The sequence below is a fragment of the Cryptomeria japonica genome, chromosome 10 (genome assembly GCF_030272615.1).
Source record: "Cryptomeria japonica chromosome 10, Sugi_1.0, whole genome shotgun sequence".
NCBI lineage: Eukaryota > Viridiplantae > Streptophyta > Pinopsida > Cupressales > Cupressaceae > Cryptomeria > Cryptomeria japonica.
In genome coordinates this window covers 788,808,507-788,819,138 of record NC_081414.1, presented here as the reverse complement: position 1 = coordinate 788,819,138, position 10,632 = coordinate 788,808,507, and the positions used below count along the sequence as shown (strand labels likewise).

At 34.1% G+C, this 10,632-nt stretch overlaps 1 protein-coding gene across 1 annotated transcript; it reads right to left on the bottom strand.

The window, feature by feature from the left end:
• Positions 1–8,142: 8,142 nt before the first annotated feature.
• Positions 8,143–10,260, bottom strand: LOC131859256 (uncharacterized). The gene is made up of 3 exons (XM_059212848.1): positions 10,030–10,260; positions 8,590–8,736; positions 8,143–8,490 (listed from the first exon to the last, which is right to left on the bottom strand). The coding sequence occupies exons 1-3, from the start codon at positions 10,258–10,260 to the stop codon at positions 8,143–8,145; spliced, it is 726 nt and encodes a 241-aa protein (XP_059068831.1).
• Between the last annotated feature and the right edge of the window lie 372 nt (positions 10,261–10,632).

The following is a 10,632-nucleotide window of genomic DNA, read 5'->3' as shown; positions in this document are numbered from 1 at the left end:
ATTGCTCTAACTAAAGGAGTCAAGGAAATGATATGGTTACAATGGCTATTGGGCAAACTATGGTCTAAGAAATCAAATTTTTCTTTATTTTTTCAATAGTAATAGTGCCATTCATTTGGCTAAGAATTCAACATGTCATAGTTGCACCAAGCATATAGATCTAAGGTATCACTTCATATGACATGTTCATGATGAAGGCAAGTTACGGCTAGAAAAAAATGACACTAAATTGAATATGGCAGATGTGTTGACAAAAGTGGTACCTCAGGAGATGTTCATGTTCTGTAGAGCTTCTCTTGGTCTTGTTTCAATTTTACAATAGGCCTGTAATAAGGGATGTCTCGAAACATTCTTATTTCCGGTATGACTTGTCTTCAAGAGGGAGATTGTTGGCTACATGGGTGAAGCCAGGTCAGTAATGGCTGAGTTTTGTAATCGCTACCAATATTTGGTAGACATGAGAATCATTTTGAGTCCACAGTCTTGTCCCATTCATGTCTTGCATTTGGAGAATCTTCTGGAAAAAGGTGTAAATAAATATTTATGTTGTTTGAAAGATGTAATAAACAATATATATTAATGATGAATGTTGTACATAGATTGATATGAAAATATATTGACAATCCCCTAAAAGTGGATGTAGCCAATTTATGGTGAACCACTATAAATCTGGTGTATTCTTTCTATGTGTGTGATTGTTCTATTTTTCATTGTTTTATTTATACATTTTTAGTTCTCCATTTGTTCTGTGTTTCTATGAAAATCAACAAGCTAGAACTAGATATTTAATTGTTGATCCTTGATGTAATTCCTATTATTTTAGTTTATATATTATGGGGCTTTACCTCTTTGCTTAGAAAAAAGAACTACAAAAATTTAAATGGAAACTTATAAATTTTATATACAAGTGTATGGTTAGTGACTTATCAAATATATATATTTTTTAATATCATCAAAATGTCTATATATATTAAAGCTCAAAATTTAAACAGTAGTAAATTTAAGGTCTTTTAATCAATTTAAATATTATGCTCTAGTCAAATAGAAATTGTCAATTATGTTAAAGTAATAAAAAAAATTAAATATAAAATTGAAAAGAAAGTTAGATCACTTTAACATTGGAGTTAAGATTTAGATGACATATAATTCTCAATTGTATAATAAAAAATTACAAATAATGGTTTTGTGACTTTAATTTAAGAACAACAGCATCGCAGAACCATTCTAGATATGTGGACAATTTTACTTCAATAATAGCTGTAACAAATTTTATTATCACAAGTTAAAATACTAGCTGTAACAAATTTTTACAACTTATTAATAATTTAAAGTAATTTTGTTTTCTTCAAACTTCTTTTTCATCCCCAGGGTCTTCTGACTGTTAACAATGGCGAGCAAAAACCAGGCTGTAAACGAATTGGAAATACAGATAGTAGATTCAGAAGAACGTCACTCATGGTTTGATAATGTGAAGGGCAAGTTTGAATTTCACAAGCCCGAAGACGATAAGCCAGATGATAGCTCAGGGAAACTTCCTCCTGTGTCCATAAACAGAGTGCCCATGTATCTCAAGGACTTAAAAACCATATGCATATGTGCCTCGAGTGGTCTCTTTGGGCCTTTTACATGACAGGATGTCTCAGACACTCTCTCAAATAGAGTTAAAAAAAGTAAAGGCCGTAAATCGATCAGTGGAAAGGCTCCCAAAAAACCAGCAGCACGCACGCTTTCTAGTGGAAAAAGTGCAGAGCTTGCTTCCAGAAATTACAGCAAGCTACGAAGGAAAGCCAGAGTGTGAGGAAGAAATCCTTGCGTAGCTCTTCACTCTGGACGGATGCTTCATTCTAGAGACTCTCAGGCTTCTCACTGATGAATCACGATGGAACCCCAGTGCTGATTCAGGATGGAACTTGGATCCCGTTCTCAATAGAAACAGGGTTCAGTCTTCTCAATTTGATATCTTTACTAACCTCCTGATGCTTGAAAATCAGGTTCCCATGGTCGTCCTCATTCAGCTGTTGGAGATGGAGGAAAACTTAACAGAAGAAACAGCAAGGACACAGCTGCTTAGAATGATATGTGACGGTATAATCGCCTTGGCTCATCCTTTCTCATATTCTATGCAGCGGAAAACAGGTGAACCACTGATAGAACATAAAGAGCGGGAGGCAAAAGTGAGAGAAGACCTCAAGTCAAAGTATAGAAATCTGAAGGAATACAGCCACATTTTGGGATTTTTTCATGATTTTATTGTGAATGAGTCCGAGACTACCCATGGCGAAGAACAAACCCAGGATGTTAATATAACAGTACCAGAGGGCCGTCATCATTCTCATTTCGATGGCTCTAATCCTTGTAGAATACTCCATGATCGTAGAAAAGAGTCTGATAATCGAATGCTTCGGGCTTCTGCGACAGAGTTAAACAATAAAGGAATAAAGTTCAAGGCGTACGAGGGAGTTCCGTCCGCCATGGAACTCCGTTTCGACAAAAAGAAAGAGACTTTGTTTCTCCCTGTGATATGGGTATCTGATGCTACAGAGATGATCTTCAGGAACCTCAAGGCTGTGGACGTCTGCCAAGAAAAAGAACTGACTGTTATCTCAGAGTATGTGTTTCTGATGAATAGTTTGATCAAATTTGACAAGGACGTGGCTTTGCTGAGGAAGAAGGGAGTAATTCAGAACTCCATTCGCAGTGATGAGGAAGCGACTGACCTGTTCAATAGTCTTTGCAAAGGAATTAACTTCACTCTCTCTGATGAAGATAAGTTAATGAATTTGAAGAGTGATGTTAATAACTGGTACAGAAGCCGAACTGTTGTGAAATTTATGAGGTGGGTGGAGACCCATCCAAAGCTTGTGCAATTTCCCGCTATGTTTTGGGCGGTTATTCTTGTTTTGGCAAGTGCAGCGCCCTCATTTGGGCAAATAATTAAACAATTCTACAGAAAGCACTGTAATAAGGATGAATAACTCGGTGATAATAGATCCCAATATAGTGTAATAAGATGACTGTTATGACCATAGAAAGTGTGTGTATGAGCAGCTCATAGCTGCTAATATACTTGATAAATTATAGGCTACTGCGTTGTTTTCTTCAGATTTTCTTTTCATCCCCAGGGTCTTTTGACTGTTAGCAATGGCGGCTAAGAGCAGAAGCCAGGCTGTAAACGAATGGGAAATAAACGTAGCAGATTTAGGTTTAAGCCGTATGAACTCTCTTTTATATCAGATTATGTGTTTCTGATGAATAGTTTGATCGAGTCTGAGAAGGACGTGGCTTTGGTGAGGATAAAGGGAATAATTCAGAGCTCCATTGGTACTGATAGGGAAGCGACTGACCTGTTCAATGGTCTGTGCAAAGGAATGCAATCAACCTTGGGCATTTTGATTAGGAAATGCATCTATATTATAGAGTCAAATAGTTATATTATTTTAGAGTTATTATGTAAATCAATGTGAAATCTCTTAATATCTTGATCTTATTTCCTTGTATGAAGGTATAACAAGTGTTACACAGATCACAGTACTTACATTTGAAATAGTGTAACAATAAAATTTGAATTTCCTTCTAATGTATTGTTAGAATAGGAATTGTAATATACACTAAACTATTAGTTACAATTACTGTTAGAATAGGAATTGTAATATACACTAAACTATTAGTTACAATTACTAGGTGATTGTGATTATGTAGTAAAACATCATTGTAGATTGAATATAAGTTATTGTAAATGAGAATTATAATATGTTTACATTTTTGTAAATTCCATGTAATTTATTTTTGGATTTATAATGTGCTTGATCACATTGCATTTTAGTTTCATTTGTGATTTGCAATTGAAATTGTATTATAAGTAAAAATTAGAAGGCTTTGAATTACACAAGTGGGACACAATTATAATAAGTGAGATTAATAATTTTGTAACATAATTTTATTTGAATCATAACCCTAATTAAGTTGTAATCTTATTTGAACCCTAACTATAATACTAATTGAATGTTAAATTATAAATTAATTGAATCCTAAATTTAACACATAATAATCCCTAACTTAAATTGAGCACTAATCTTAACCCTTACCCTAACCCTATTTTAACTCTAATAAAAGTCATGTCTCTAATTCTAATTATAACTCTAATCTTAAATGAATTTTATTCCAAACCTCTTTAAATCATAACAATAATTTAACAACCCTAATTCAAAAATTTATTTTATCTTTAATTAAACACTAATTGAATCATAGTTCTAACCCTAATTAAACTCTAACACTAAGCTATAAATCTAACCCTAATTGAACTATAATCCTAACCCTATTTGTATAGTAATGAAATATATTTTTTGCAAACAATTAGCAAATAGAAGAGATTAAGTAAAATAATCATACAATTAATTATATAAAATCAATTTATTTAATTTTTTTCAATTAAGAATACTATAACTCTTCTAAAATTTAATATTTATTTGAGAATGTGATTTGTGAACAAGATCATAAATTATACCTAAATAATAGTAAAGAAAATTTAAATATTTGTTGTACCAAAAGAGAGTAAAGTGAGAACAATTTTTTATTTATATTAGATTGTATTAATATTCATTATATTATTTTTTCGATATTCATTGTATTATTTTTTTAAATATTATTATTTTGTATTATCTTACATTAACCATAATCTAATCTTATATTTTATTTGTATTATAAAAATGTTAATTTTATATTATTAATGTCCAAATTATTAGATTATTATTTTTAATTATTCTAATTACTAATGTATTATATTGTTGAGTAAGTATTATTATAATATTAGTATTTTAATTATTAGAATATTTTAATTTTAAACATTATATTACTATTTTATAATTTTTATGACTATATTAATAATGTTTTATATTACGTTATGTTATTATTCTATTGTTTTAATGTTGTCATATTATCAAAATTTAATACTATTAATAATTAATAATCAATTAATTTGCATCAAAATATTTTCAGCTACAAAAAAATTAGATTTATTATCAAATTGCAAAAATTTAAATATTTAGATACAGATTGTAAATAATGTCAAAAAAAATTTGGGTGCAACTGCAATAGTACTAGCCTAACTGCAAGTACTAAAAATTGTGCTTAATGATGATGTAAAATTTATTATAAGAAATGATGTATGAACATTCCAAATGCTTTCAAAATATTACAATCAATATTTGTTGTTGAATGAATTTTATGATTTATATAACAATTAATTTCAGAAACAATTCTACTAATGATAAATTTCTGATATATATTCCTAAAAACTAATGATGCTTACCAAGGACAGAGTAACTCATTAAAACTCCATCATAGAGACACTTTAAGACTGCAACTTTCCTATGTTGGCTTCGGTTAATCACTCAGTTATTCATCCTTCTTGCTTGTTTGACTAAAATTGTTTAATTATCTGTACAGCTGAGGATGCTGCAGCTACCAACACAAGAACCACCCCGAAAAACATAGTGAAAGTTTTCACAAGATTTGGATTCTTCTCAATGAAGTCATGAATTTTCACCATAGTTTGACGTTTATGCCATCCATTAACGGCCATCTTCAATTTCATAAACAAATCTTCATCAGCGAATGTGAAGTCGACCCCTTTGCACAGGCTATTGAACAGGATACTCGCTTCATCATCAGTTCCAATGGATCAGGCCACGTCCTTTCTAGACTGAATCAAACTGTTCATCAGAAACACGTACTCTGAAATAACGGTGAGTTCTTTTTCTTGGCTGACGTCCACAGCCATGAGGTTCCTGAAGATCAAATTTGTAGAATCAGATATCCGTATCACTGGGAGAAACAGAGTCTTGTTCTCTTCGTCGAAACGGAGCTTCTTTGTGGACGGAACTCCCTCGTACGGCTTAAATTTCATTCCATTGTTGTGTAACTCTGTCGCAGAAGCCCTGAGGTATTGATAATGATCCTCTCTTTCATGTTTTTGAGCTGTTTTTTCTCGACGAAGACCACGAAGATAATGATTCTGGTAGCCGTTTTGTAGCGGAATTGACGACTCAAGCAATAGAAGATCAGTGAGGATGTCCAATAGACAAGAACGGATACAAACAGGATCGACGTTGCATTGTGAATCACCATCCTGTCTCCATTGTGATTCGTCACTGAGAAGCCTGAGAGTTTCTAGAATGAAGCATCCGTCCAGAGTGAAGAGCCACGCAACGATTTCTTCCTCGCAGTGTGTTTTTCCTTCGTAGTTTGTTATAATTTCTGGAAGGAGGCTGTGCACCCTTTATGGAAACACACAGCGCTGATCACGGAAATCCCAGATTATCCGGATGATCTCCTCGCAGAATAGAAAGAGTCTTCTTCTTTAGAAACTCTGTTTTAGCTCCACTCTTTGTAATTATCCGAATAGTCATTATTTAAGGAAGGGGTCTTATGTAGGGGCTTAAGCTCTATTTTTAAGGAAGAGGTGGTCCCATAAAAAAAATAGTTTTTGGCTACCGGATTAATTAGAATTTTTTCTTAAAAAATAGAGCCCCTACCTTTTAGGCTTGAAAATGGGGTGGGGTTAGAAATTGCCCTACCAGCTTAGGAATGTATTATGAAACTAAATTTGTTTACTACCAATTTACTTAAATTTAGGAGTTTAAACTTAAGTTAATCTACACTACAAAGTTCATGACATTCTTAAATTTAGAAGCTGAAATTTTTAAGTTGAAGTGCAAAACAAAATTCATGGGACTGCCAGCTTTAAAATATTCCTAAAAAATTTCAGCAGCTCTAGCTCTATTTTTTAGGAAGCCCCCCCTCCATGGGACTCCACCCTAAATCACCTTAACCCAACATTTTGGGTAAGGGGAGAATATACATATCATTTTGTCTTCTCATGGTATTAGAGCAATGATCCTCTGCATTGCTGCTTGCACACTCTCTCCTCCCCTCTGCGTCACAGCCTGCACACTCTCTTCTCCACCATCATGGCCACCAACAACACTTTCTCTACCACCAGTGCCGCCCACACACCCACCTCTGCTGTAAAATTCCTTAATTATCTATGGGATATATTTCCAATTCATCAACAACATGTTTGTTGCTTTAACTTAGACAATGAGTTATTGATAGATTAATGAATGACGTACAAACAGTGATATTCCTCATTCATACAATCTCAATTCCCTTGCTAATATTTCATTTATTGACAGAACAAGTGTTTATTATTCAAGGAGTATATATAAGTATGTGTGATCATGCACCTGATACTCGTACTAAGTTGGAGATGCCATTCTTGTGCTGCTGGTTATCAGACGCACTTCATGGATTCACTAGGACTTTCGCTACTCCCTAACAATGGCACTTCAACTGTACCACAGTTATACTTGTTAATCTCCTTCTGTTGCAACACAGTAATGACACCTTTGGTTCACCCCGAAGACATCTTCTGCTACACATCGGTAACGCTCTAGACTCCCTCCAGTCAGTGTTTCACATGCAGCATGAGTGTTCACAATGATGAACACACTCGATATCGGGTTTCTAGAACTTCTATGAAGATTGCGAACATCGTTTAGGGTTCATTCGGAATACCCGACTACATTCAGAATAACACCCTGCTATGAATATAGGACATGTGCATATTATATTACATAGATTGATATTGCCCTCCATTGTTGCAACTGCAAGTTAACTGCAACTCCATGTGAAAGCCCAATATCAGGTCTTCTCGCCACCGTACACGAGTGCTAATGTCATCCTATCTTTTGCAACCGACACTCATACCCAAACATGAGCATTAGAAATACACGAGTATGCTTTGCGACTCACGTCAATACTAAACACCACGGAATACACCAGCACGACTCCAATACATTGCTTATGTAGCCATGATTCCACCAATAGGCCAGTGTTACTGACGAAAGGGGACTTACTGTAGTTCGGATCCAGACACATGGATATATTTCTTCTTACAGGCATGCTTCACAACTCATGCAAATGCCACTTTATTTCTCTACGAAGTAGTTTTATGAACTACCTTTATTCAAATTGTGTTAACAAAATAAGTTAACGATATTAATTATTAATATTAATTCCAGATTAGAATATTAATAAAAATAATTAATATCCTGTCATGTATTTTGAACTTTTATTTCTTTATTAATTGGGGAACATTACAATCTCCCCTGCCCAATGTTGCTTGCCCACAAGCAACTGCAATCCAAGATACTGAAGGACCTGCTCATTTTCCCAAGTAGCATCATCCAAGGGTAAATTCTTCCATTTAATGAGGTATTCCCTGATTGTCCTATTCCGCAAATGCCGGTCTCTGGTTTCCAAAGTCACTTCGGGTATCATCTCTAGCTTCCCTTCTTCATTCAATGGTGCTAAGTTCTCTGATATTGTCACTTGTTGACCCAAAGCTTTTTTGAGGCAAGATACATGGAATACATTATGTATTCTTCTTTCGGTAGGTAAAGCCAATTCATATGTCACTGCGCCAACTTTCTGAATCACCGGGTATGGCCCATAAAATCAAGGCTTCAATTTCTCAACTCCGCTCTGTTTGAGGGACGATTTCCTATAGGGTTGTAGTCTGAGGTACACCAATTCCCCAATTTCAAAGTGAAATTCAACATGCTTCTTCTCTACATATATTTTCTGTTGATTTTGAGCACATTGCAAATTTTCCTTAAGTGCTTTCAATATATCTTGGCATTCCTGAAGCACGTCATGAGATTTGGGAACATTACTCTGATCAAAAGCCAAATCAATAAAAGATAGTGCATCATACCCATATAGTTCTTTGAAAGGAGTCATACTGATAGATATATGATAAGTAGTGTTATAACAATATTCACCCAAATATAGCCAATGAAACCATGCTTTCTGATGACCAAACACATAATTGCGAAGGTAACCCTCAATCCACTTGTTCACTATTTCTATTTGTCCATCAGTTTGTGGATGATAACTCATGTTGTGATTTAACTCGATACCTGTCAATCGGAAGAGTTCCCCCCAAAATATACTCAAAAATCTGCTATCTCGGTCACTGATGATATTTTTTGGTAAACCATGTAAATGGAACACCTCTTGAAAGAACAGTTCTATGAGTTGAACAACTGTGAATTCTGTAGTGATAGATAAGAAGTGTGCAAATTTAGTTAATCTATCAACCACAACAAAAATGCAATCTTTGCCTTGAGATCGTGGTAAGCCTATAATGAAATCCATAGATATACTTTCCCATTTCTATTTCGGTATCGGCAAAGGCTGTAATAGACCTGTAGGATAAGTATGTTCTGCTTTATTTTGTTGACAAGTGATGCATTCTTTAACATAACGAAGGACATCATTATTAAGTCCTTTCTAGGTGAATCTTTCTCTTATCTGCCGATAAGTTTTGAAGTCGTCGGGATGTCCTGCTAAAGGAACATCATGCACTGATTCGAAAATTTTCTCTTTCAACTTCGATCCTGGGATCAAATAAATTATGTCCTTGTAACAGATAATATCATGTACAACCTTATATTTATCATCTTGTGTATTACCATCTAGCAAATCACAAGCAAAAGAATCTTTAGAATATTCTACCAGCAATAAAGATTTCCAATTAGCTGTTAGCATAGATAATGCATTTATTTCAGGCCTTCTACATAGTGCATCTGCAACAACACTGTTTTTACCTTTCACATATTTAATTTCGAAAATATAAGCTTGGATCTTACCGATCCACTTTTGCTACCTATCATTCAAGTCTTTTTGTCCCCAAAAATATCTCAAACTGTTATGGTCAGTTCTGACTACAAATTTGCCACCAACCAAATACTGTCTAAATTTTGCCAATGCTTGCATGATTGCCAACCTTTCTTTATCATAGATAGAATACAACCTCTCTAGATTATTAAGTTTCCTGCTTTCATATGCTATAGGATGTTTATTTTGCATTAAAACTGCTACTATTCCTTCACCAGATGCATCACATTCCAAAATGAAAGGTTGACTAAAATTTGGGAGTGCAAGTACTGGGCAAGAGCTCATTACCTTTTTCAGTTTCTCAAATGCTTGTTGTGCCCCCTTTGTTGAATGGAATGCCCCCTTTTTGGTAAGATCGATCAACATTGCCCCTAGCTGTGAAAACCCTCTGACAAACCTTCTGTAATAATTGCATAATCCGAAGAATCCTCGTAAATCTATGAGATTTCGTGGTGGTGGCCAATCCAAAATGGTTCTTATTTTTTCCTGATGAACTTGCACACCTGTAGCACTGATCATATGTCCTAAATACAAAACTTATGTCATTCTAAATTCACATTTAGAATCCTTTGCATAAAGTGATTGAGATTCCATAATACCAAGAATAACATCAATATGTTTCAAATGATCTTCCCAAGTTTTGCTATAAATCAATATATCTTCAAAAAAAAATAGCAAATATTTCCTCAACTATTTTTTAAAAGTATGATTCATGCAAGACTTGTTAGTGAACAGATTTGCTCTTTGCATTTAAATGATTAATTGTAAAACTCTGTTACCTTATTTTAAGAATAAATGGTTCACTGAATAGTTGGGTAGGCATTTGTTCAAATCACCTCCCTCTGAATTTTTGCCTAGGTACAACTCCCTATCTAGATTTTTCATAAAATG